Consider the following 27,901-nt stretch of genomic DNA (forward strand, 5'->3'; position numbering starts at 1 on the left):
ACTTCCACTTCAGAAACATATTTTAAATTGCATAAATGAAAATGGACATTTGGTTGAAAGGAAACCAGGTAAAACAGATTAAGGAGAAGATCCAAAGAAGGCAGTTATAAAGAAATGTCTCAGTTGTGGTTTTAAAGGCAAGGTAAAGAGATGTTGGAAGAGTATTCCCGAGAGGATGGCTAAAGAGGGGTGGATCATTCTTAGACAAGTGAAGGCTGTTAACGGAAACAGAAAGTTGAAAGGGATCCCTGAAAATGGGGGGTAAATCCATAGAGCAAATAAAGACGAAAGTAATGATTTGGAAGTTGACTCAAAGAAGCACCTGAGGGTCAATGGAGTTTGGTGAGGAGCAGGGTAAGCTGGATTGGCCCCATACTGCATGAGTAGTAATTCATGTAGAGTCGACACAGGGCAGGCCAGGAGAGCATTTGGACAGACCCCCTTGAGGAAATAATCCCATCACTATTCCCAATGGATCTTGAATAGAAGAGTGACTGATCATGAAAGGTTTGAAAACATACTAATCATTCGCACGCTCATTCTGAGGTTCTAACAGCATGGAGTTTTGTTCTGTTACTGAGCAAGTGGAAGTCAGGGAAGAAGTAAAGAGTTTACTTACTTTCATAAAACTCAATTTTGAATCAGGAAAGATATATTGATTGATATTTTTATCAGTACCACAAAATCACCGGGGATCTGACGACAAATCAGAAGTGTGAAACCAGTGCGAGCAGATGTTTTTTTTTCTCATGTTCAACCTTAGTTTTCATAAATCTGATAGGCATTTGGCATTGGAATGGCTGGATGTGGAATGTGTCCTGCAGTTAAGGAGAATTGAGTAGCTCGTGGGCAGCATCTGAATGAGGAAGGTTTTGGGTTTGTTTTTTGAAAGAAATAGTCATGTTTACTATCTAACCTGGCATTTGGTCTATTGAAATAGCACCGTCGCTTTGAGAGTAAATGTGAAACAAAACTGCAAATGTTAGAAATCTTTGCAAATTAAAGGTTTACAGTGAAGTTATTAAAACAGTCCTGCACCTTATGGCTCCACCATTAATTAATCCATCGTCTTCCTATTTGCCTATCGTGGTCTTTCTGTTGCTTTTGCTTCCCCCCCCCCAACCCACCCCCAGCCCCGCCACCCATGGTGTGAACACTGATTTCACATCCTCCAAAACATTGCCCCATAAGATCCAATCCAGCTTTGCCCCTTCAGAATTTTCTCTCTCTTCACCAACATGTCGCATATCTCTGACCTTCCCCAGTCCAGTCCCCTTGGGAGACATCCTGGGATTTCCCACCAGCCAGTCTGCCAGTTGGCAAGTTGGCAGGCAGGTAGCAGAAGAATCCATTTATAATTAAGTCTTGCCTTTGAATCCTGCAGGACCTACGGCTCCCCAATGTCTTCTCCAGCCATCTTTGACCTGCTGCACATCCTCTCCATCTCCGTTTAAATATTGAGGCCCATGTGTCCATTCCCACTTTAAGCATCACACATTATCACACATACAAATATCCGTGAAATTGACTGTGTGCAAACCACTTCAAAGATATCCACCACTTTAAAGGCATAACTTTTACCTTTATTCCACAGACATTTAAACTTACCATATTAACAGACCTTTTAAAGGATTTAGTGGTACATATGGGATCACCTTCACTTTATCACGAGAATGGTGACCATCTAATAACTACTGTAAGTGGGTAATCACAAAGTTCCATATAGTGGTAATGAAACACGAACCTGCCTCCCATCCATTGACTCCATCTACACCTCCCACTGCCTGGGGGGGTGAAAAAGGGGAAAAATCAGTACAGACTGCATAGTCGATTGTTGGGAAGCATGTTCCCGGGGTGTTAGTTTGCTGTAACCTGTGTTGATACATGTTTGTAATAAAGTACATTTTAAAAAACTAGACTGCATTCAAACGTTATGTATTCCTGATACTGGCTTTATTAGTCTGTTGCTTGGTGCAGCTGTTTCCTGATAAATCTATGTTATATAATTGTGCCACTAGAAAGGTCAGATTAACATTAGCCTCTGGGTAATATCAGTTGTGACTTCAGTTCCCTTGGTTGCAGCTCTGGGAATCCCAACCAACATAAAGGTGAAGAGAGCTGGAAGAAGAGGCAACAATTTCCTTTTACCTCAATTTTGTACCTGGGTGTTCCTAAAAGACAAAAATTATTGCTTACTACTGTGAAAGATATGAAGCACTCACGTTTTCCATTGGGATTTTATCCTCTTTACAAAGGGAACCAGGGAACATTACCTTTCAAGCTGCACACATTTCATAGCAGCAATTTGCACAGCGATTGTGCTTTGCTCCAGCACTGTGAGCCACACAAGTACAGTTAAACACACCTGCACTATAAACAAGCCAGCCAGGATTTGGACCACTGACAGTGAAGAAACAGTGATATATATGTTGACAAGCAGCTTTTCCTCTGCTTCCTTGAAACCATTTAAAACATGTATTGCAATTTCTTTCATATAGTTCCTGAGTTTGTTTCACTAAATTGATGGTTTTAGATGTTGGGTTGAGAACCAAAACTTAAGTCAGTGGTCTTAAGGGGTAGATATAATTTTATTTTAATCATATTAGAATTTTAAGCATACATTTGCGCAAGAAGGAATCTCATTGAAAAGAAGCAATATTCGCTGTTCATTGAAAGTGGTCAATCAATGTGAAATTGTTATCAATAAAACTGCTCGGATATGATTTTGCTGGCTTTAACACCCCAGGAGAGACCCTGCAGAAGAGACACAGTGAACCTAGAAAATGGAAGAGACCCGGGAGATTGGGTTCTTACTCCCATGTTCCTGCCATATTATTTTGAGAGGTCAGAATTGTAGCAACTGATAAGGAGCAATTATTAATATCAAGCTATGTTTATGATATCACAATATCTTGTGGCATGATTTCCTGATCAAACTCTGGTCAATGATTGTGGTCAAGTTGTCTGCATCAAAAGGATTATGTGGAAAAGAGTGATTTGTCATTGTGAGGCATGTGTTAGCAAGTGTCAGATACCTCCCAACTGAGATGAGAATGTTAATTTGGAAGTGGAGGAATTGTACCAATTGTTTTTCTGCTGTTTGTGGTGGCTGGGAGGACAATAGCTTAAGATGCAAGATTTATATGCCCTGATGCAGGAATCATTGCTAGATGCTGAGCTGTCAGCTAACTCCAGCAGAAGTGTCACTGATCAACTGAAAAGGGTGTACAGACGAAGGCTGTACAGAAAAGCAGTGCTTAAGGAGACTCCAGTCTCACTTAGATTTAGTAAGAGAGCTCGATTACCTGTTGGAAGACGACTTTAATGAATGACTATGAGCTTCCATGGCTCTTCCGTGCAGTAAAAATTGCAACACATGTTTTAAATGGTTTCAAGGAAGCAGAGGAAAAGCTGCTTGCCAACATATATATCACTGTTTCTTCACTGTCAGTGGTCCAAATCCTGGCTGGCTTGTCTATAGTGCAGGTGTGTTTAATTGTACTTGTGTAGCTCAGAGAGTTCCAACATTTAGATGTTACTCATTGTGCCCATGGTGTGGATGATGGTGTCAGTGAATTGCCTGGCTCCTTCCCTGCTTACATAATGTGGTAATGTTTCATATTTTCTGCCTAGAAGGAGACCAGGAAGGAAAATCTAATAAGAGAATTGGTCTCCAGTTAGGTATTCACCTGATCTTCCTTTGTCTTGCGGCTGTCTAATTAGTCTAATGCCTTATCTAAGTGGTCCTTTGGGGCAGGGACAGAGAATAAGAACAGCAGCTGGTTGTCACTCCATAGAGGGAAGACTGATAACAGCGAAACTGGAGGCACCTGGGGACAGGTCCAGCATTCACCTTGCTGCTCTGTGCACAGGCCCCCATGAGAGGATTTTCCTGATGATGATATTTGAGCTAACTCTTGTATCCTCTTGCCCATGACGCCTCAGTACAGGCGAGGAGCCTGTGAATTGCACTGCAGCTATCTCAGAAAGATAAACCTGGCAACACAGCCTCAGCTGTGACATACTGCACAGCAGATGGCGCTGGAGGCTGCCACTCATTCTGAGGATATCAGAATGCTTTCACTACTGCATCGCCGTCAACACGTAGTCTCAGAAACAGAGAATCCCGCCTGTTATGTTTTCTTTTTGTTTGTATTGTTTTGAAGCATGTTGTACGTTACTTAGATGTAGTAAATCTGAAGAAAAAAAAATCAAGGACACTATATAGCTAATAAAATCTGCTATTGCAATTGAAGAGGAATGTGGCCAAATGAAAAGTTGTATATCCTTACAAAGAAGTAAAGGTGCCATAGTCCAGTATGATCATAGGCTGTTTTCCCCTTTCAGGGGGAGAGCTGACTGGTGATTTAACCTGAGGATCACCACACCTCAGGCAAGGGACCTTCATGAATATCATCAACCATTACAGGAATTGAACTGGTGTTGGGCTTGCTCCGCATCATAAACCTGCTGTCCAGCCAACTGAGCTAAACTGGTTCACCCTGACAAAGAAACAGGAAGATGTATCTAGCTAATCCTGGCCTGTGTATTAATCATTGATCTGTGGGATATGAGGTAGCAATTAGCTAAGGAAACATAAGATACCAATATATATTCAGTGTAGAACAGATTATGGATCCAGATATCTGGGAGATGTAATGTGGAGATGCCGGCGTTGGACTGGAGTGAGCACAGTAAGAAGTCTTACAACACTAGGTTAAAGTCCCAACAGGTTTGTTTCGATGTCACTAGCTTTCGGAGCGCTGCTCCTTCCTCAGGTGAATGAAGAGGTATGTTCCAGAAACATATATATAGACAGATTCAAAGATGCCAGACAATGCTTGGAATATGAGCATTAGCAGGTGATTAAATCTTTACAGATCCAGAGATGGGGTAACCCCAGGTTATAGAGGTGTGCATTGTGTCAAGCCAGGACAGTTGGTGGGATTTTGCAGGCCAGATGGTGGGGGATGAATGTAATGCGACATGAATCCCAGGTCCCCGTTGAGGCCGCACTCATGTGTGCGGAACTTGGCTATAAGTTTCTGCTCGGCGATTCTGCGTTGTCGCGCGTCCTCAGAAGACAAACATGGAACACAACCGACAGACTACCCTTCGTTGTCCAGTACTTCCCCGGAACGGAGGAACGACGACATCTTCTTCACAGCCTTCAACACGTCATCGATGAAGATGAACATCTTGCCAAGGTCATCCCCACACCCCCACTACTTGCCTTCAAACAACCGCGCAAACCATTATTTGCAGCAAACTACCCAGCCTTCAGAACAGTGACCACGACACCACACAACCCTGCCATGGCAATCTCTGCAAGACGTGCCAGATCATCGACATGGATACCACCATTACACGTGAGAACACCACCCACCAGGGACGCGGTACATACTCGTGCGACTCGGCCAACGTTGTCTACCTCATACGCTGCAGGAAAGGATGTCCCGAAGCATGGTATATTGGCGAGACCATGCAGACGCTGCGACAACGAAGGAATGGACATCGTGCGACAATCACCAGGCAGGAATGTTCCATTCCAGTCAGGGAACACTTCAGCAGTCAAGGGCATTCAGCCTCTGATTTCCGGGTAAGCGTTCTCTAAGGCGGCCTTCAGGACACGCGACAACGCAGAATCGCCGAGCAGAAACATATAGCCAAGTTCCGCACACATGAGTGCGGCCTCAACCGGGACCTGGAATTCATGTCGCATTACATTCATCCCCCACCATTTGGCCTGCAGAATCCTACCAACTGTCCTGGTTTGACACAATTCACACCTCTTTAACCTGGGGTTACCCCATCTCTGGATCTGTAAAGATTTAATCACCTGCTAATGCTCGTATTCCAAGCATTGTCTGGCATCTTCGAATCTGTCTATATATATGTTTCTGGAACATACCTCTTCATTCACCTGAGGAAGGAGCAGTGCTCCGAAAGCTAGTGACATCGAAACAAACCTGTTGGACTTTAACCTGGTGTTGTAAGACTTCTTACTGGGAGATGTGGCGGGGATTCTCCAAAATCCCGGCCAAGTGTTGACGCCGGCGTAAACACCGGAGTGGGCCTCTTGGCCCAGCAATTCAATGGGCCGCAGAGGACCAGCACGACGCCGGAGTGCTGAGCGCTGCTCCGGCGCCGATACGTGGTCCTGCACTGCCGGTCCGGGTCCGCGCATGTGCGTGGTGGCCGTTTCTGCGCCACGCAACATGGCGGACCGACACAGTGGCTCCCTCCAGATCGCCCGTGCCCGCTGATCAGGAACTCCCGATCGCGGGCCTGGCCATCGTGCAGGCCTCCCCCCCCCCCGTTGTCCAATATTGGACGAAGACCAATGGCATCCCCCGGGCTGCAAGGGTCAGTTAACACCGCCCTTCTGCCGTCAGTTCTGCCTGCTGCCCCCCTGACCAATTACAGCGCCCCCCCCACCCAGTAAGTTGGAGACTGGCACCCCCCGCCGCAGAATTTCACCATGCTTGTGCCCCAGCACACCCTGGCACCCATCATCACAACCCCTACATGTCCAGGAGCGGTGCCCACGCATGCTGCCTGCCATAGACCCCGCCCCACCCCGATTCATCAGAAGTGCCGGTCACAATGCCTCTTTCTGATCCCGCAAGAGAAGTTGGCCCATAACAGGCGTGAAAGGGCCCAGGTGAGTAGCGGCTTCTAGACATCAGAGTCCTCACCCACTATTAGAAACAGGCCCTGGAAATTGTGGGGTTGGCCAAGGGAAGAGTGGATGCTGACAACCTGTGCCACAGAGGTGAGGATCCACTGCCCCTTCACCCAGATAACCTGTCTCAAGTGAGTTGTTCATGTCAGACAAAACGATCCTTCCGTTTCACTGACCACATGAGTATTCTCTCAGAGGATCGCCACCTGATGGGACCGGGCTAATGCAGATGCTAGGGCATGGCCATGAGATTCAGATGGGGATGTCAGTTACACTCCGACGAATGCATAGCCAATTGGAGGAGTCCCAAAGGCAACCGGCACAGGAGATAGTGCCAGCAATACATGGCACAAAGGCCAACACTACTAGGGTGGAGAGCACAGTGGAAAGCCTGGAACACGATGTCACGGTCATGAGTGTAGTGTCAAAGGCGTAGCTTAAGTTAGTGACAACAAGGCTGAGGACCTCAACATCATGTCCCAGTCACTGAGAGACATGTCCAAGAAACAAGTGGATATTGCCGAGGCACTGCAGAGCATAGCCCAGTCACTGAGGAGCATCACCAAGTGCATCAATACATCAAATCGCGCCCAGTATTGACCTTGCTGGAATTAGTCCCTAATTTGTATAGGTCAGACAAACATCAGTGCTTACATATCTTTACAGTAAACTGATCTGAGAACCCAGAAACTCTGGTGCCTGTTGGTTGTTGCGGAAGGTGGGGGAGATGAGGCCTGTATGTGGTGGAGATTGCTCAGGACCTCCCAGACCTCAGCCAGATCTCCTTTGGCCATCTCTGCAAGGGCCCAATCAGAACTTTTAAAATTAATTTTCTATTCTTCAAGGGCTCTGACCACTTGCTTATTCGACCTCTTGTCCTTGTTCCCATCTCTTACAATACAGGATAAAATTTTTTGGAAATGTGGCAAATTGGTGCAACCATGTACCGGCTATTTTGCAGTGAATTCCACCATCCTACCAGCACAATCTCAGATGGAGTCTAACCAAAACCTCCAAAGATTCTTACTACAAATTAAGACAGTACAGTAGAAAAATATGCGTCAGGATTTTACAGCACTTCCCGCTAGGTGGGATATTAAGTTCCTGCCGAATAAATCAGTAATTTAAGTTACTCACTGCATCCACTGGGGGAGAATACCATCACAGCATCTTGAAATCCTGGCCACGAGATTGGTTAAAAGACAATTTAAAAGCATTGTCAAGAGGAACAACGGGCGCGATTTAATGTAGGAAAGCAACAGGGTCCCGTTTTGGGCAGGTCTAGCGGGCTTGCAGCATTGAGAACCACCCCGCTATTAAATGGGACTCTCCTTTTTCGAGCTTGGCGAGGAACCCCTCTGCTCCCCACTCAGACCCATTTCCTGCACTGACGAGACCAGCTTGGATATATTCCTTTATCTAAAAATGGGGAAAATTGGTTAATGGGGTGGGGGGGGGGGGGGGAAGCACAACTTGTGATTAGCCTGCACCCATTCATGCAGATGCCAGCAATACTAGAGTATAGTATGAAGCCAGTGCTGCATGTGTTGTTGAGCAGCTGCACATCTGAGCCTTTGAGTAAAATCTTGAGAAGCCACCATGAGTTCAAGCAATTCTGTGCTACTTCAAGCAAGGCTGCACCTCTGAAATGCGATGTACATTTTAGTTAGAGCTGGTGCTGGAATTCAATACACAAGAGCAGAGAGGTGATGCAGTCTGCAGAAGGAGGAGGAAGAGAAAGAATGGGAGGGACAAACAGGACCCCTTCACTTGCTCTTGCTACTTGCCACTGAATAATTTATGTCTATTGTAATCCTTTCTGACATTGCACTGATCAGCCCTCTGTACACACAGTCCATTCCACAATTGATACTTGGAACCAAAGGAGGGAACATTGAGCAGGCAAGAATTCTTTCATTAAGCTTTAGTTAAACATTTACCAACTAACAGCAGTTTCTAGGCTACAATTAACAAAGATAATCATGTCCCATTGTATTTTCTTTTTTTGGAAAATAAATACTCAAATAGTTTACAACAACATACAGCAGAAGCTGTATGAATTTACCCAAATTCACTAGACTCTGGGGTGGTCCCGACGGATTGGAAATTAGCAAACGTGCTATCCACAACATCCTCAGCATCGCAGATGCTCCAAAGTGAGTCCATCCGCAGCTCCAGAGCCGTCAAGCGGTCTAACAGGAGCTGCAACTGGACACACTTCTTGTACATGAAGGAGCCAGGGACAGTGGACATGTCCCTGAGCTCCCACATCACACTCGAGGAGCATGACACAGGTCTGAGATCTCCTGCCATGTCTTAAACCTTCGGTTAACTTCAACAATTACAATTTCCCCCCCAAAAAATATGTAAATAAATAAACAACAAAGAAAAAAAATATATATATACCAATGAAAAGAAAAAGAAAACAGAAACACTACTTACCAGTCACTTACCGGGGAGAAAAAGCACTTGCTCCCTACCCAGCTTCGAATTCCCACCTGGATTCAAATTCCCAAACTCACACTTGGTTCTGTCTCACTCTGGCTGTGTCTTCGCTGGCTCACTGGGAGAACTCACTGGGAGTGAGTTTACAAGTTGTTCTTTTTAAATTGTCCTGAATTGACACCCCTCCCCCACCTGCTTTTAGATCAAGGTCGATTTAAGTGACTGACACTTATCTGCCAGTGGGTGGGGCAGCCCTTGTTAACCTACACTGCACAATTCTAGCTTAATTTAAATTAATTTAAACTCCTGAGTATATGTGACCTTGTCCTTCAAAAGCTTGGCATGCAATCTATTTTTTCACACTGACGTGGTTGTAGTCCACCTCTGGCTGGTGGCTCACCACATACTGACCCTGATGCAACAATACCTTATAAGGTATGCCCAGTATGCACGATTTAACAGCCTTGTAGTGCCTCACTTGGTGTCAGGACAAGGCCGTTGAATCTCGCGAGAGGCCAGTTTAGTCCTGGTTTTCACAAAGGTGGACCAGCCATGACGGCTCCTGGAGGGGCCTCCTTGGCCATTAAAGACCGCTGGGTAGTGGGGAACAGGGCAGAGTGACACTGGCACTCCCTCTGGCATCTGGGCACCTTGACACTGCCAGCTTGGCACCCTGGCAGTGCCAGTGTGGTACTGCCAGGGTGGTATTGCCAAGCTGGTAGGGGCACTGCTGGGGTGGCACTGCCAGGCTAGCAGGGGCTGTGTCAGGGTTTCCAGGTGGCAGTGTCAGGGTGCCAAGTTGGTATTAATCTCACTCGCCACCTTTTCCCATTCCCTTCTCACTATGTGCTTTACATGCTAACATTTAAAATAGTTTTCTTGACATTACCTTAAGAGCTATATTTGTTAGTCATTGGCTTCTTTCAATGACCTACAATTATCCCAGCAGGGGGGCTGTAAGTTCACAGTTTTATTGATACCTCAAAGAGGTTAGTAAAGCATTTGCTGTCTTTGATGTGAGGTTATAAATACAACTCTGTTTTGACAGATTTGAGGGGCTTTTAACATTTTGAATGGGCTTTCATGAATGAGTTTTTTTTATTATAGTGAAAGCTGTAACACATGTTTAAATCTTTATTTTATCTCAACATGTCTCCTGAGCTCTGCCCATGGTGGATACTGGTTGAGTGGGCATTGAGTGAATAAGGGCAAAGGGGAGCCTAAGAGAGGGCATGGGGGCAATGAGCCAGGAGATTTCTTGCCTCATGCTAACCAACTCGGGAACAAAAATCCAGGCCTAAGAATCAAGGTGGTAAGGGGCAGCACGGTAGCACAGCGGTTAGCACTGCTGCCTCACGGCATCGAGGTCCCAGGTTCGATCCCGGCTCTGGGTCACTGTCCATGTGGAGTTTGCACATTTTTGCCCATTTTCTGCACATTTCAGCAGGAATCACAGAAAAGTTCTTGATTGGTGTACATTATTTAATTTATCTTCTCTTGTGCATAACATTAAAAAACGTTCTTAATCGAATCTCATTATAGGTTTAATTTTCTGGCCTATGTTTCAGGAGGGCATGCTTGTTTGCTGCCAATATCTATCACAAACTTAGGAGTCTGCACCATATAATTTTACACCCATTTAAATGAATGGGTGGGAAATTGTGCTCATGGATGCCTGAATTTCCAAAAGATGCTGCCTCTGGGTGAGATTCCTTGCGAAGAGTTCCAAATTGGAAAAATTATCCCTTATCAACAGATTCTTTATTTTGAAAGATTGGAGAGGATTCTCCACTCCCCCAGCCACGAGTTTATCGACAGCGCACCATTCACTGGCGGCAGGATTTTTTACTTCCGCCGCCTCTCAGTGGGGTTCTCCCATTGAAGTCACCCCACACTGCTGGGAACCCAGGGTGGGGTGCGCTGCCGGCGGGAAAAGAGAATCCCAACGGCCGGAGAATTCAGACCAATGTTTCTTTAACTTCAGCACTGGGGACAAGACATCGCTCAGTAACTCAGCAACAAGGTGCAACTAGAAACAACAATTACTGAAAAATCTCAAATTTGAACCTGGTGGTTCCTGAGAGCGTAACAACACTTGCAAATCATAGAATCCCTACAGTGCAGAAGGAGAAGGCTATTTGGCCCATCGGGTCTGCACCGATCCACTCCGCCCTATACCCGAACCTAACCTGTACACTCCATGAGCACTGAGGGCCAATTTACCATGGTCAGTCCACCTAACCTGCACATCTTTGGACTGTGGGAGGAAACCGGAGCACCCGGAGGAAACCCACGCAGACAGGGGAGAATGTGCAAACTCCACACACTCACCCAAGGCTGGAATTGAACCCAGGACCCTGATGGTTAACACTGGGTTAGCACGGTGCTAACCAATGATTGTCTTGATACACCAGCTTAGTATTTGTTCAAGAATATTGCAGATTTAAAGTCCAAAAAGCTTAAAGTCAATATTCAGGACTATTTCTACAAATATCTGCAGATTTTATCAAGGCTATGCAATATCAGATTGAATTTTACAAGGCTCCCTGGTCCCCACCCCTGTCAATGAAGTTAAGGGAGCCTGCCCACTATCCCAATGGCACCACTGCAACAATTTGATGCTTGGAGCAGTGTGAATTGCCTTAAGACTAGACTTTCACCTCTATCTTGGGAGGAGGTCCTACCTTGGAGAATTTCCTCCCAATCCGATAGGCTGACAGCTCTGCAGTCATGGCAATGCCAGACATGTGCAGTGGTCATGATTGGATCTACAGGTATTCCCACCACACTGAGAAACCAGGTAAATCCAGGGCCAGGGGTTTCAGTGAGGTGATTGAGAGCTCAGGTTCAAGAGATGAAGGGGAGTGTTAAGGAGGATAATCTAACGAGGGAGGGATGCCTCCGATGGGCTCAGGGGACCCCCAAAAGGAAGTCTCCCCACCCCCCCCTCACTTGTCCAACAGCAGCACATGCAGCTCAAGCTACCTGGATTCCCACATGATATGGAGTTTCCCCTACAACAGGTAAAATATCATTAATTGGTCACTTATGGGGTACGGTAGGCTGTCCAGCGACTCTCTTACCACCCATAAGTTTCAGATGGGGGCAAGGTAGGTGTGGCAAGACACACCTGCTGGATTTTACAAGCTCCCACCTACAAACCTGCCAGCAGGGGAGCATAAAATAATTATTTTCAGAAATATTTTTTTTTATACTCCATTTTCACATTTTCTCCCACATTTACATCCATCAACGATAAACAATAATCAGCAAGATATGTCAGTCCCCATAATAACAACAACGATCCCATCTACCCACCAACCCCCAAACCTCAACCCACATGTTTACATAAACAAATGACAAAAATAAATCAGGGATTACCCGTAGTCACCCTTAATCTTACACAGCTCCCACCCCCCCACCCCAGGTCTCCAGCTCCTCCCGTCCACTGCCTCTTGTAAAACTCCTCCCCCTACCGTCGGTTCCTTCCCCCCCAACTTTCCACCCAGGCTAGACCACTCGGACCCTGTTCTGCCAGGCTCCGATGGCCGCAGCCCCTCCCCCCACCTCACTCCCGTTCACTGGCCGGCACACACCGGCCAGCGTGGAGGCCTCCGCCCGGGTCCCTTTCCCACTTGCCCGGCCCCAGGAAAGCCCAAAGATCCCCTTTTAGCACACAAACCCCGCCTATCCACCTACACCCCGAAGAATTCTCATTTCGAGGGAAAGTCCCGTCCCTTCCCTCATCCAAATATATACCACCTTGGCTCCTTTAATCTCTACACCCGCGCGCAGTGATACAAAAAAGAAGAAAATACAGTCATGAGGTTACATCGGCACATGGCCATTCCTCAGTTTGTCAGTTCTGCCACAGTCCTTTTGCTTTCGCAAACTCCTCCGCTGCTTCCGCGTTCCAAAATAAAAGTCCCTGAGCTTGTAAGTCACCCTCAGCTTTGCTGGATATACAATGCCGCACCGCACCTTGCTTTTCACCCGGTTGAAGGCAGCCCGCCTCCTTGCCAGCTCCACCGTAAAGTCCTGGTATACACGTATACCAGCTCCAGCCCACTGCACCACCCGCTTCTGCTTGGCCCAGCTCAGGACCTTCTTCACCCTGTACCTACAGAAGCACAGAGTCACTGCCCTTGGCGGCTCACTCGCCTTTGGTACAGGCCTCCATGACCGATGAGCCCAATCCAGTTCATATCGGGAGGGGTCCTCCCCCTCCCCCAGTAGTTTTGCCAGCATCGCGGCAAAATACTCAGTCGGCTCCGGTCCTTCAACTCCTTCGGGCAGCTCCACAATCCTCAAGTTCTGTCGCCTGGATCTATTTTCCAGGTCTTCCATTTTTCCTCGCAGATCCTTGTTAGTATCCATCACCTTCCGCATCTCTTTCCCCATCGAGGCAAGTTGATCACCGTGCTGCAATAACGTCTCCTCCACTTCCTTCAGCACCTCCCCTTGCTCTCGCACCTCCGCCACTGCGCTCGCCACCTCTGTCCTCACCGGGGAAACCGCCTCCTCCACCAGCACACTCAAAGCCTCCCTCATCTCCTTCCTCACCGTCTCCATGCATTTCGCAATCTGCGCCAACTGCTTTTCAAATTCCGCAGCCATCACCTTGGTTATTTCTTCAGCCGTAAGCAGTGCGGCCTTCCCTGGTGCTCCAGCCTCCATTTTTCCTGGTGACCCCGCGATGACCTTTCCACTCCCCGACGGACCTCCAGCTGGTTTTTTTTCGGCCGTTTTTCTGCTCACCCTCGACATTTTCTTTGGGGGTTTTTTCCCTCCTGTGTCTTCTCAGTGCCTCCTCCGTGCCTTCTCCCTTCTTCTGCCGCCTCCGCGGACCCTGGGACCGGGCTTAAAGCCCCGAAATTGCCGTTCCCGAGCGGGGGCTCTCCATTGTGCGGCCGCCTCCCGCCCGCCGTCACCGGAAGTCATTTTCAGAAATATTTATGTAGGGACTGGCATTTGTTTTTCAGTTCCCTTGGAAGGCCTCAAGAGCCAATCCTACTTTGAAGAGATGCGAAGAGACTACATTAGAGAGCTGAGTAGAGCCATTAACTTGCAGGAGAAAGGTGCGCAGAGCAACTCTCAACGTCTTTACCAACTCACTAAACTCATGGACTCGATGCATGATGTAGGTGTGGTTGTTTAATGAGATATTTATTGGATAGATTACTAGTCTTGGTCAGTAAAAATAATTATGCCATATGCTGAATCAATTTATTAATGAACTTTAGTGGGCAGCATGGTGGCGCAGTGGATAGCACTGTCGTCAAACGGCGCCCAGGTTCGATCCGTGTGGAGTTTGCAGATTATCCCCATGTTTGCGTGGGTTTCGCTCCCACAACACCAAGATGTGCAGGGTAGGTGGACTGGACATGCTAAATTGCCCCTTAATTGGAAAAAATGAATTGGGTACTCTAAATTTTTTTTTTTTAATTAATGAACTTTACTAACTGATCTCAAACACAAGGCTCCTCAGTCAATACGCAGTGTTCTTTCCACAGGGAGAGGTGTTGGCTACAACAGTGATATGAATAAAACTAAATTTTGTATTAAGGTATAAATGACCTGCCCTTTTTATTCCCCTCGTCCAAAATTGAAGATGTTGAGTGCTTGCTGTGCTATTGTCCTAAGACAGCAGTCAACTTCTGGCACCTCAGCCAATGTTAATGGGTGAGTCTGAAATGCCAGCAAGCTGTTTGACCTCAGGAACATCATAGTCAAGGCCACCCAGGCCTAGCCTGAGGTCCGTACATGCATCCTTTCAATAGGGATCACTGGATAGTAATTAAGAATGTGGGAATCTTGAATAAGTTTCCATTCTCTCACCCAGTAGCGCAGCGGCCACTGTAGCCCTCTTAGTACCACGATGACTAAGATCAACAACTTCCACACCAATTGAGGATTGAATGGGTGATCTTCCTCTTCTAAGTGAATCAGCTACTCATTCATATTAGAATAAGAGTGCTGCGCCAAAATATTTTTTTCTTGAAATATTATAATTTCCCACATAATTTCTGCCGTGTACGTTAAAGGGTGGGGTGGGCTAAATTGCCTCACCTTTTTATATGTTCTGCCCATACACCCCTTTGTGCCCTTTTATTACTTTAATGATGGAGTGGCAGGCTGAAAGCAAAAGTTTTGTGCAGAACTCTCTCTTCAGTAACAATTGTAACCTTTATTCCTTCTTGAAATAAATAAGATCAGAAAGAACTGGGTTGCTGGATGCCAGTGGACTCAATGCTTAACATGTTCATGTGTCATTTCCTCTGTTCATTATGGTAATGGTGATTTTTTTAAAAAAGGATTGATGTTTGCAGTTACATTGTAGGCAGGGGGTTGTCACCGGAATATGTTGGAGTGTTTGGCTTGTCCATCACTAACAGAATTTCTGGCTGTAACCTGTTTATGCCAATTGGTATGTGATAGAAACCATTCCGAATATTGAAAGATTCACAGGTAAAGAAAACACAGTCAGAATTGGTAACTCCATTTCTCTTTTCAATAGCTCGTCAAGAAGCTCCATCAGTTCTGCTTGAATACTTTTGTTCAGTCCCAGGCACTGAGTGTGGAATTTCCAGAGATGATGTCAGAGATTATAACAACACAGTTACCCAAGATCCTGGCTGGGCTGGTGAAGCCATTGCTCTTTCACAAGAAATGAGTAAATTTCTCTCTTTGTTGCGCCTGGCTGCGTTGATTTACAGGCAGCATTTTTTTGCATTATGCAAGTTGACAGCTTTATTCTATTTTTGTGACCATGACAGTACCGCGAGTGAAGATTGTTTTCAAATTTATTACAGAAGAATAAGCAATGCTGTTTGGCATACAGTTATAGTGGAAGTCCATTGCCATAGCTGCACTATATGTTTTATAAGCAATGAAATGTGAATTTAGTCTTGTTGTTTAATGTGTAACCTCCGGATCAAAATGATTTTGTATCTTTTGGTACTTTTGGGTATTTTGTAACTTACAAGTTATGTAAAGTATCTGCATATGCTATAATATTAAACAGAAATGCTTATGCTCTTCAGTTTCAAAGCTGCATAACCCCCAAAATTTCTTTATTCATCATACTTCATGTGCCATAAATGATACCAGCCTTTTTATGCAGTTATTTAAGTGAATCTTGTGACCAACTTTTACAATGTCCAATCTGAAAACCTCCCCTGTTCTTGCTTTCATTTTCTTCTGCCACAGCCATCGGTTTTAATGGGTCAGTTTTACTGGGTGTGTTGTGTTGGGGCAGTTGTACTGGGTCAGTTGTATTCAGTGCTGCTCCACAGAGGAAGTAAACTTTGCAAATAATGACTGTGCCACAAGTTTTTTGTTTCATGTAAGATATTCATTGTTTATGTAATTTGGGAAATTGAAGGTCACCCTGATTTTAAAATCTGCACTGACTCCAAGAAACCTTTATCTTCCCTCAATGGTCACACTTGATTCTCATTCAAATGAACAACATGCAGATTTGCAACATTGATAAGGGAGATCAAGTAAACAGAGATTCTGGCGTGCGTCAAGCCAAGGGGGCTGCATCTAAATTTCTTCATATCAACAGCTCTAAAAATAAGGCACTTGCATTGATGCCAGTTCTTGGGCGGAATTTATGGTCCTGTTGCAGAGGGCGTGGGACCATAAATGCGGTGGACAATTCAAAAGTCCATTGACTGTGGCAGTACCCAAAAAGCCTGCCGTCGGGTTTTTAAATTCCGCATCCCCGTGTTTGTAAATCTCAGATTGGAGCTTTTATTGGGGCTGAAAGAACTCAATGTGGTGGCAATGTGCACTCTTAAATGCCTTTTTCTCTTAAATCAGGCCAAGGAGGTTAGATTGGTTGATCCTGCTCCCACAAAAGGCAGCTGACTGCTAGAATGGCAAAATTTCCTGAGAGTTTCCTTACAGGTTACTCTCCTCTACAGTCTTTCTCAGATAATTTCCATCAATGCTCTTAGGCTGAGAACCAGTACGTAAGTGCATCCATTTGAAACAACAAAAAAATCTGGATAACACAGTGCTGTTGCAATGCTCATATTTCCAAAAATGAACAGCATTTTCATAATACGGAAAACATGAAATTGGTATAATTCCATGTGAAAAAATGTTCCACTGTGGCTTCAGGATCAAGAAATTGAGTTTCCAGCATGCTAGGACATGTGTCCTGAAATTCTTTTAGACACTGCTTGATGCGAGGTTCAAACTGACCTTGACTGGGGCTACAAAAGTATGATTGGAGATATAAACAAACAAATGAATGCACAGTTGTAGAAATGTAATATGATGTAAAAGGCCCATTGCTTTTTGACTACCAGGCAACTGACATTACGGAGAATGTAATGGCAGGTTTCTCTCAGAAAGAATGCAAACCAGCCCCATCAATAGACATACCTTATCCTACAACCTAGTGGCTATTTTCAGGAAGCAGGATGTCACCACATCAAGCGACAATAGGTATCACTTGAATTTCCCCATGTTCTAGCAGACCCTTTTCCTCGACAGACAATTTCACTTCAATTTAGATATGTTTTTTTGATCAACTTTTTCATGTAGATGTCTTAGGAAATAAATTAATGGTCACTGAGTTAATGAATGAGATTTGGGAAGTTGGATCTTCACTTCATCCCATGTCGTCTGTGAGAACCAAACGTACAGGACAGAAAACAATGTCATTGATTCAATCTTCAAAAGCAGCCAAGTTCAAGAATGCTACAGAGCAACATTTGGAGCAGTTCAGGGAAATGTTACTATCTGTGATAAAATAGTGTTAAATCAGGGTTCCATTCCCCTTTTATCTGCCTTGTTCAGCTCATAATGAATCTTTCAATATGAGGTAGTCATCCATTAATAACGAGCCCTGAGACCTTGTTGTCAACCACCTCTTCCTTGTAATTCATAACAAAACCCAAGGTTATATAAGACTGCACTGGTCTTTCATATTAAAGTCCCAAGGAAATATCAGAGTGCAAGGAGCTCATTTTGAAATCACAGAAAAGGTCTCCTTCAGGTTAGGCTTCTTTTAAGGTTCACTTGATCTGATTCCTTTTCTGAAACAACATTCAACTGAGCCATATTTGTATGTCAGGCCAAGGTTCAAGTCTCTATTAATTCTGGACCAAGTTGCCTCATTTCAGTTGGAAAGGTAGTAGGGATGCTGCAGTTGGCCTCTCCACTCCTCAGCTAAGGAATAAGACAGGGATTGCTGCTATTGACTGTGATTTGGTGGTTCTTCCTTTGAAATGCCATCGCCTGGAAATTCAATGAGTACAAAATGACTTCAACCCACATCCATAGTCAAGACTCAAGAATAATTACTTGGGCAAGATAGGAGAGGACCCGAGGCTAGCCAACGCCCATTGAACTCTATGCTTGCAGAGAGTCAACACTAGTAAGACAGGAATGTTGAGGGCAGTCAAGTGAAAATTGGTAACAGAAACATAAATTATAATGCTTACAATCCTTATCCTAATGTTCTGAATTAAAATCCATACGCTCCAGGGCGGCATGTAGCACAGTGGTTAGCACTGGGACTTGCGGTGCTGAGGACCCAGGTTCGAATCCCGGCCCTGGGTCACTGTCCATGTGGAGTTTGCACATTCTCCCCATGTCTGCGTGGGTTTCACCCCCACAACCCAAAGATGTGCTGGTTAGGTGGATTGGCCACGCTAAATTGCCCCTTAATTGGAAAAGAAAAATAATTGGCTACTCTAAATTTTTTTTAAAATCCATATGCTCCCAGGATGACACCCACACAACCTCTGCGAGCAAATAGCAAAATTGGGGATATGTAAGTCTCAAAATGATAAAACTCGTCTGAGAGCGGAGAAGGATTTTCAGATTACAGGATTTTGTGAAGAGAAATGCTGATGTTGCTCAGAATCTCTGAGGCTTGTTCCCTAGTTGGCGGCACATAAATTGTAATATCTCAATACCAGAAAGCTGTCACTGACAGAATTGGTTCAAACTTTATCATTTCTAATATCTTTTTTGTTAGGATAGTTCTGGAATCCCATTTTTCAAAGATGCGAATGCAATCTTTTAGAGTTTCTTGATCAAGAAGTGCTGAGTAAACAAACAGAAAACCAAAAAATTCCAATTTAAGATGATCCAAAGCTCAGTTTTTCTATAAGTGGCATCTTGTCATTGTTCCACATGTATCCCTTATTGACCCACTGTTGTAATTGGTTTGTCAATACATTGGAAAAGACTGTTGTTTTTGTTTCTTATCTCGGCTTATTAAGTCAATATTCCAAGTGTTTAAACAACTCCGTCTAATTTGGGGTGTGATTTTCCATCAATATATTAAAACCTTGTCTATGAAATACATAAACATAGATTCAAGAGCCAGAGATGGAAGTTTGGCAGAGTTGTAGTCAGGTCTGCTCTTACCAGAGTTTCCTCCTCTTCCATGCAAGGTACCCATGGGATTTACAGTTAACACAATTATTTTGGCATAGTGAGAAATATTATTCAAACAGAGTTATATTTCACACCATATATTATTGCCCTCTCCCACCACAGACCGATTTGTTGAAAAGCTGTTGGAAAATAGAAAGGGACACCATCACCGTTGACTTTATTTGGGCATGCTATCTGAATCTCCAGATTCAGTGCTAATCTGCTCATATTGTCATATTTTATCATGTCCAAATGTTCAGAAGTTTTGATGTGCGTACTATTTCACCTATTAAGTTTCAATGTTTTTTTTTTCTCATTCTCAGGCTTTTGAATTTATTGACACACTTTCAAACATTTCTAAAATACTATTGTAATAACCTTTTTATGAGCTGTAGTTTCTGCTTCAGCATAGCACCCATTTTTACTTATTAGAGTTAAACTGCATAGTCTCACATTGAATCTCATGTTGAGATTTTTCATGTGGTTAATGACAAGAAAATGACGAAAACCTAAGAGGGTTTCTCTTACAAAATGGGGCTATTTTATTCAGCTAGAAACTAAGAACTTTATTAAAGGTTTTTGCAATTGACTGACGTTCTTCATTCATGGTACCTGGAGAGTAACCTCAGGCAAATAATTTTGATTAACAAAATTTAACCGTAAGTAATCTAAGCCTGGAGCTTATCATATGAGATCTCAGCATGTCAAATTCCTCTATTTTTCCTCATAGCATAGGTTTATGCCTCTGTTAATATCGTAGGCAAAAGGATTGAAGATGAACATGCTAAGCATAGATATGATATCTCCAAGTAGAATTTTAACTCCTTCACAATTTACTAGATGTTTTGCACTTTGAAAGCCTTAAATTCAATTTAATTAATGCAATAGCTTTTTGTATGATGTTTGCCTTTGAAGATGTCTGTCAAGAAACTGGGACCCCATGTGAACTCATGTTCAAACCATCATGGCTAATGAGCAGCTTTAAAAATAAACCTGGACAGCGTATTTTACAGTACTACAGCTGAGAAGGGTCTTTTTGACTGTTTATATTTATTTGATGAAATACATTTGAATTTTTAAAGATTCTAAGAACAAATCAAGTATTGAACTAAAGAAATTGAAATGTTGACGATTTCATCATGCCAATTTATGCTGCCTCTACTTTCCCTCATGTCTCATGTTTTGTTAACTGTTCCTGATCATACTTTTAATATTGAAAACAAAATGAATAAAGAAAATTTTGGGATCATGCAGCTTTACATTTAACTACAACTATGAAGGTTCTGACAATTAATGTGGCAGGAAATGTAAGAATATGGGAATAATTGATCATGATTACAATTGTTACTCTTCCTTTAAATATGAGGAGGCGGAAAGGAAATATGTTACCGACCTATTGCTTAGACATTGTTAACTACTAATTTATCTGACCCTGCCACTGTTTTCCATAAAAACAAAGGCAATCGATGCATGTGACTGATCCCGGCAATGTACCAAACATTGGAAAGTACGCAATTCGCCAAAATTGAAATCCCTGCACCTACAAGACCAGTGCAGCAATAACAGCATTCGTCATTAAGTCTAATCTTGTTCCACAACATTATAGTTTAGCAACATCTTAAAACTATTAACTGTAGAAAATGAATGGGAAATATCGTTAGGTTGTATTATAACAACTTTCGAACTGTTAACAGGGGAGTAATGGAAACCCAGATGAATTATGGGAACTGTGCATACATGAACCAAATGCAGAAATCTAAAATATCCGATGAAGCGCGCCACCGGAAAATCCTGCCCACGAACAAATCTAATTGTCAGTTATTTCCGACATGTTTTTCATTCAGCAATCCTTTTTTATAATTCTTTAAAATGTAACTGTCAACAATTCCCTTTAATCATACATCCCGACAGCATTTTTCCCAATCATACTCTTCATTAGGTTTACAGAGTTTGAATGCAGTTGATCAGATAATCTGGTTTAAAATAAACAATGTTCAACAAATTCCTGCAACCAACTTGAAAGAAAAAAAAGATTTCCCATTCAATTATTAAAAAACAAAAAATTGAGTGTACCCACTTCTTTTTTTCCCAACTAAGGGGCAATTTGGCGTGGCCAATCCACCTACCCTGCACATCTTTTTGGGTTGTGGGGGTGAGACCCACACAGACACGGAAGAATGTGCAAACTGCACATGGACAGTGACCCGGGGCCGGGATAGAATCCGGGTCCTCGGCACCATGAGGCAGCAGTGCTAACCACTGCGCCACCGTGCTGCCCATTTGCCATTCAATTATGTAACCAATTTTTCTGTCCTGCCAATTGCTGCATTAAACTAAATTAGCCTAATTTTGTCCAAGTTGAAAAGCACCTTTTAAAGCTAAAATGGAGAAATTGTAAGAAAAGAAAACTATATGCAAGGTAACAAAATATTCCATATCTGTGGTTCCCTTCCACCAAGAAAATTAGATGTTAAAGTGAACTCAAAACTGTCTGGTTTGGGCCAATGAATGTATTGTGAAATCACATAAATTTAATGACAAAAATATCCAGTACCATCCTTGAAATTTTAGCCAATAGTTTTAACCAATATTTGTTCAATTTTAGGTTGAACTATATTTCAAAAATGTTACTTATTTTACTTGGCTAATTGAAAAAATATCTTTAGCTTGATTCCTTTTCTCATACCACAGAGTACTTCCAACTAAATGAAATATTTAACATTTTGCTGCAGATTATAAGTAGTCCCAGCAGAGACAATGGGGAAATAATTCCTTTGTACAGTAGACTTAGCAAGATGATCAGTCATTCATTATATACTTTACTCCCAGTGATGCACATTGGGAATCTTCACTCAAGCTGGCAGAATCAGTTGATTGCTGCACAAACAAAATTTTGACCTCTATTGTTTAACAGCTATAAAGAGTTCTAATTAATATGAGCTCGAAGTGAGCATATAATCTCAGTGGATCTATCGCAAAAAAACTTAAAATTTAACACTGATCAACACAAAAGCAAAGATATCTCACGCTGATTATCCCTCAGAATATTTTATGTTGACTCTGTCAAAATGTATCAGACATGAATGGAGATTCTTTAAAGTCTGTATTTATCTCTTTATCTATGGATGCATTTTAAATACTTGCAATTTCAAAACACTTCTGTGTAAAGAACTTGTAAATAATTAATATATATAGCTTAGCAAATATGACTGCCTCAATTATCCAAAAGTGCTATGGGGCCAGTAACATGATCCTTGAATGCAATCATATTTATAAACAAGCCTTTTCTTGCAATGGTGACAGTGTAAACATCTGTTGTGACATTGCTGCACCAAAGAATAGTGAATCTGGCACAAAAAGCATAAGCATTTCTGGGATTCTACAGGAAATAGGAATGTAGCTGAAGTGGTTCCTATAGTTAGATAAATATCAGTGATTATTAGCATTCATATCAGTTCAATGGTCCAGACTGCAATCAACATTAAGTGTTCCTTTACTTGGGAATACTCTTTTTGCATTATTTTTAGGTTTTTGATCTAATCTTTGTAAAGATACAATTCATCTGCACCAATTTCATAATGTTATTTGCAATAACACATATTTTCGTTCTTGTCACCTAGTGTATGTGTGTGTAAATATATATTTATATATAGAAAGGGCTGGATTCGCCTTTGCGAGTCTGTCTGCTACCGCTGCTGGAGAGGACTGAGAATTTACCCGCACCATTCACTGGCAGCGGGATTCTCTACTCCCGCCACTTGTCAATGAGAATTCCCATTGAAGTCACCCCAGACCGCCGGGAAACCCGCGGGCGGGGGTGAGCTGCTGACAGGACCAAGAATTCCGCCACCCGCGAATGGCCGATGAATTCCGTCCAAAATATATATACACACATATATGCATGATCCAGTTTGGTATTGCAGGTGATATAAAGTGCTGTAAGTTGGGTATAGTTGACCCAATCAAATGCATAATTTTTGTATAATTTCTACCACAAGAGGAATACAAATGTTTAATTCACATTTTAAATTGATAGCCCAGTACTTGGCCCTGAAAAGGAAACAAATGTAGGTGAAGAGCATACTCACTGAAAGTCGAAGTGACATAGGGGAAATTTGTGTTAAAACTGTAGTTTAGATGAATATAATTTCAGATCTTCATTACACCTGCATTATGCCACACTTGTTCTATGGTGTACTGGGTGCAGAACAGAAAATAATCAATTTCCCAGTGCTGTTGCCTCATCTTGGTGAACACACATGCAATAGTTTGATGAATGGCACTGAACGCAACTGATTGTAGTTTCAGTATTATCAAGTTCACACACACATATTCAAAGCATGGTTAATATGAATTATAATTAAGACTGGCCAATATTATGTCTATGAGCTGAATTGTTGCCAAATCTTCATTTGCATTATCCACCCACCTGAACATCTGACTTCATTAGTGCTATTTTATTGCGTGCTGTAACTCAAATCCATGCTGTTCTGCCGCATTTAAAAAATCAGCAAATGGCATTCGTTAGTCATTGCTTTTCCATGAGACATACGTTACAAGTAATGGTCACCTAACCAATCAACAGTTTTCAGCAAGCTGCATGTAGCAGTATTCTATTTAATGGGAGCGTTGTCTTCATCAACTGTATCTTGTGCTTTTGATTGATACTTTCTGGCATCCTTGAATTGTTTTAATTGTTGATTTTTGTACATACCTGTCAGTTTGTAAGTTTTGTATGGAGCAACAATATGGCTGCTTGCTAATGTAAAGTTGACAGGTTTTAAAGATTAAAATCTTTGTTTAGTGCTTGTCTGGCTCTAAAATGAAAACAGCTCAAAACGTAAAGGGTGTTTTGTGTCTGTTTTTTGTGTCAATCTCAACTTTGCCAAACCCCATGTTTGAACAGTTATATCATCACTTTCACTTCACATTGCTCCTAAAGCTCAGGAGGAAAGGCAAAATAATGTTGGTGTGTGTTGGAGAAGAGAACCGTAAGCCTATTTTACAGCACAGCATGAAAAATGTTTACTTTGAAATTCAGTGGTCACATTTTAAATCTTGAAGTTGCATTAAAAAAACTGCAATTAAAACATTTTCATAATAACAGTTAACCAGCACTTTGAATGTAAGGGTAACCCAGACAGATAAACCTGCTAATTAGGATTCAAAGTGTCCTATTACTAGCTAACTTTGAACCAATCACAGTTCGACTCCATGTCAGCAAAGGTAATTATTCCCCAAAACTCTGCCTGTCTAAATTTTAAATGTAAATTAAATTCAGTTATGTGGCAAATGCACTGGGACTAAAGCATTGTTTGTAAGCCATTAAAGCCTTTCATCAGATCAGCAAGTAAAATTAGTTCTCAAATGTGACCATTATTCACTTAAGTTAAAAAAAACTCTAGAACTAATGAAAACCGTGTGCCCAAGTTACATTTTGCTTAAAATCAAACAACCCTCAAAGAAGTTGTTATATTTCTCTTAAAAATTGAATCATAAAATCCCTACAGCACAGAAGGAAGCCATTTGGCCCATCGAGTCTGCACCGGTCCTTAGAAAGAGCATCCTACCTAGGCCCACACCTGCACCCTATCCCCGCAACCCAGTAATCCCACCCAACCTATTTGGATACTAAGGGGCAATTTATGATGGCTAATCCACCTAATTGGGGAAACCGGAGCACTGGAGAACGCCCACGCAGATACGGGGAGAAAGTGCAAACTCCACACAGTTACCCGAGGTGGGAATTGAACCTGGTACCCTACAGATGTGAGGCAGCAGTGCTAACTGCTGTGCCACCATTCCACTAACTCCAGAACAGTATGAACAGAGAAACAGCATGAAGGTATTGACTTATTAAAAACTAGCCGAAAGGTCCATTACAATTGAATTGTCAGTTGTATCTGGAGGAGCCATGGCAGCCTCGGTTTACAATAAGCCTTGTCAAACTCGTGCTTTGCATTTTTTGTGTTGATGCTTTGTGCTCAGTATCAGCAGTCATTGCTACGTTCTCAGATCTAAAGAAATAAAGAACTTAAAACATGCATAAAAATAAAAGCAAAATACTGCGGCTGCTGGAGATCTGAAAGGAAAACAAAGTGCTGGAAAAGCTCAGCAGGTCTGTGAAGAGAAACAAGTTTCAAGCATAATGTTGTCATGATATGCAAGCATGCAGCTAATGAACACATAGAATAGGACACGACCAATGAGCAGTCAGGACACTCGGGTGGTATCTCACTATAAAAGGGATGAGGCACTCACACCCCACCTCTTTCCACAGACCAACATCTACGGAGTGAGACAGGGTGTATCCTCAGCATCACACCCCAGCACGTGACTTAGAGCAAGGCTGGTTCAGTTAGACTGAGTTACTACATTTAGATTAGCAGAGAGTCAAACTCATTGAGAACTGTGCTAATAGTTCAATAAAACACATTGAACTCACTTCAAAGTCTGGAGCATCTTTTACTCAAAACTGCATCAAGTGGCAGCTTGTGTTATTCCAAATTACGTAACACAACATGGTACCATGAGTCTGTTCAATCTAGTTAGTTCAACTCAGCAAGATCCGTGACGACCAGTGAACGTATACCGGCACAATGGAAAAAATTCCGGCTCCTCACCAGCTCAGGTCCTCCGGTAATCTCAGTGCCAACTGGCGGACATTCAAGCAGAAATTTCAGCTTTACGTCAAAGCATCAGGCCTTAATGGTGCGTCTGATGCACAAAAGATAGCTCTTTTCCTCACCACAGTGGTGATCACGCCCTGGAAATATTCAACTCCTTTCACTTCGCCGGAGACCAGGACAAGACAAACTTTCAGACCATCCTGGACAAGTTTGCCAGCCACTGTGAGGTGGACACCAACAAAATCTTCGAGCGCTACACATTCAAGCAGCGATTGCAAGGTAAAGACGAAGCCTTCAACTCATATTTAACTAATCTTAGACTGCTAGCGCAATCCTGCAACTTCGTAGATATCACTGACTCCATGATCAGAGACCAAATCGTTTTTAGGGTTCACTCTGAGACAGCAGACACTGAAGATCAAGCATATGGCCCTGCCAGTCGCGATTGAAACATGCACAGTGCATGAGTGATACCAATCAATCCAGTCGAAACGGCAGTTAACAAGAACTGTGGTTTTAATCAGCTAGAATGTTCCCACCAGTAGCTTCTCCCGCACTGCGAGGCTGTCCCGGATCGATGGGTTATATACCTTCTCAGAGGGGCGGAGCCACAGGTGGAGCCAACAACAACATCAACACAATAACAGTAACAGTGAGTAAATACAATAATATATACAACAGCCCTGAGTAAATACAATAATATATACAACAGCCATACGTGGCTCACCACATTCACCCCCTGTTAAAAAAAAGGCCGGCGAGGGTGAAGTGGACTCACAGGTTCAGTCTCACAGGAGGGTGTATTGTCCGCTGTGAACATCGCAGTGTAGGCGCTGGCGTTGAGACCTTCGACTCCGGGAGCACGTCGTCCTCACAACAGGGTGACGGCGCAGGGGCGGTGCTAATGGACCCCAGATGTGTTGATGGGGTAGATGGGGAGGTAGAAGGAAGCGGTGAGGTGATGGTGGGTGCAGGGGTACCAGTTGATGGGGTAGATGGGGAGACAGAAGGAAGCAGTGAGGTGATCGTGGGCGCAGGGGTACCCGCGGGGGCCAGGTCCCTGAAGGAGTCTGTGTCCTGCCGCCCATCGCAGTGTGTCACGTATGGGTTCGCATGGAGGAGGTGAACCCTCTCAACCAAGGGGTCGGCCTTATGGCTCCTCACGTGCTTCCGGAGGAGTACTGGCCCAGGAGTCGTGAGCCAGGTAGGAAGCGAGACCCCGGAGATCAACGTCCTAGGAAAGACAAATAGACTGTCATGAGGGGTCTCGTTAGTGGCAGTACACAACAGTGACCAGATGGAGTGGAGCGTGTCAGGGAGGACCTCCTGCCAGTGGGCGACTGGGAGACTTCTAGACCGTAGGGCCAGAAGGGCGGCCTTCTAGACCGTAGCGTTCTCCCTCTCCACCTACCCATTTCCCCTGGGGTTGTAGCTGGTAGTCCTGCTCGAGGCGATGCCCTTACTGAGCAGGTACTGACGCAGCTCATCGCTCATGAATGAGGATTCCCGATCACTGTGAATATAAGTGGGGAAATCGAACAGGGTTAAGATGCTGCGCAGGGACTTGATGACTGTGGCAGATGTCATGTCAGGGCATGAGAAGGCGAAAGGAAAATGTGAGTACTCATCAACAACGTTGAGAAAGTACACGTTACGATCAGTGGAGGGGAGTGGCCCTTTGAAATCCACACTGAGGCATTCAAAAGGGTGGGATGCCTTCACCAGGTGGGCCTTGTCT

At 43.6% G+C, this 27,901-nt stretch overlaps 1 protein-coding gene across 4 annotated transcripts in view; it reads left to right on the plus strand.

Moving 5' to 3' along the window:
* LOC140391661 (progesterone receptor-like) overlaps positions 1-24,379 on the plus strand; it is a 645,027-nt gene extending 620,648 nt beyond the window's left edge. For all 4 annotated transcript variants that reach the window (XM_072476373.1, XM_072476371.1, XM_072476374.1 and 1 more), the window contains 2 exons: positions 14,113-14,270; positions 15,648-24,379. In XM_072476373.1, the coding sequence (XP_072332474.1) occupies positions 14,113-14,270; positions 15,648-15,803 (314 nt within the window). In that variant the 3' untranslated portion in view covers positions 15,804-24,379. The remainder of the gene's footprint in view (positions 1-14,112; positions 14,271-15,647) is intronic.
* The last annotated feature ends 3,522 nt before the right edge of the window (positions 24,380-27,901 follow it).

This window comes from Scyliorhinus torazame, chromosome 15 (genome assembly GCF_047496885.1).
Source record: "Scyliorhinus torazame isolate Kashiwa2021f chromosome 15, sScyTor2.1, whole genome shotgun sequence".
Taxonomy (NCBI): domain Eukaryota; kingdom Metazoa; phylum Chordata; class Chondrichthyes; order Carcharhiniformes; family Scyliorhinidae; genus Scyliorhinus; species Scyliorhinus torazame.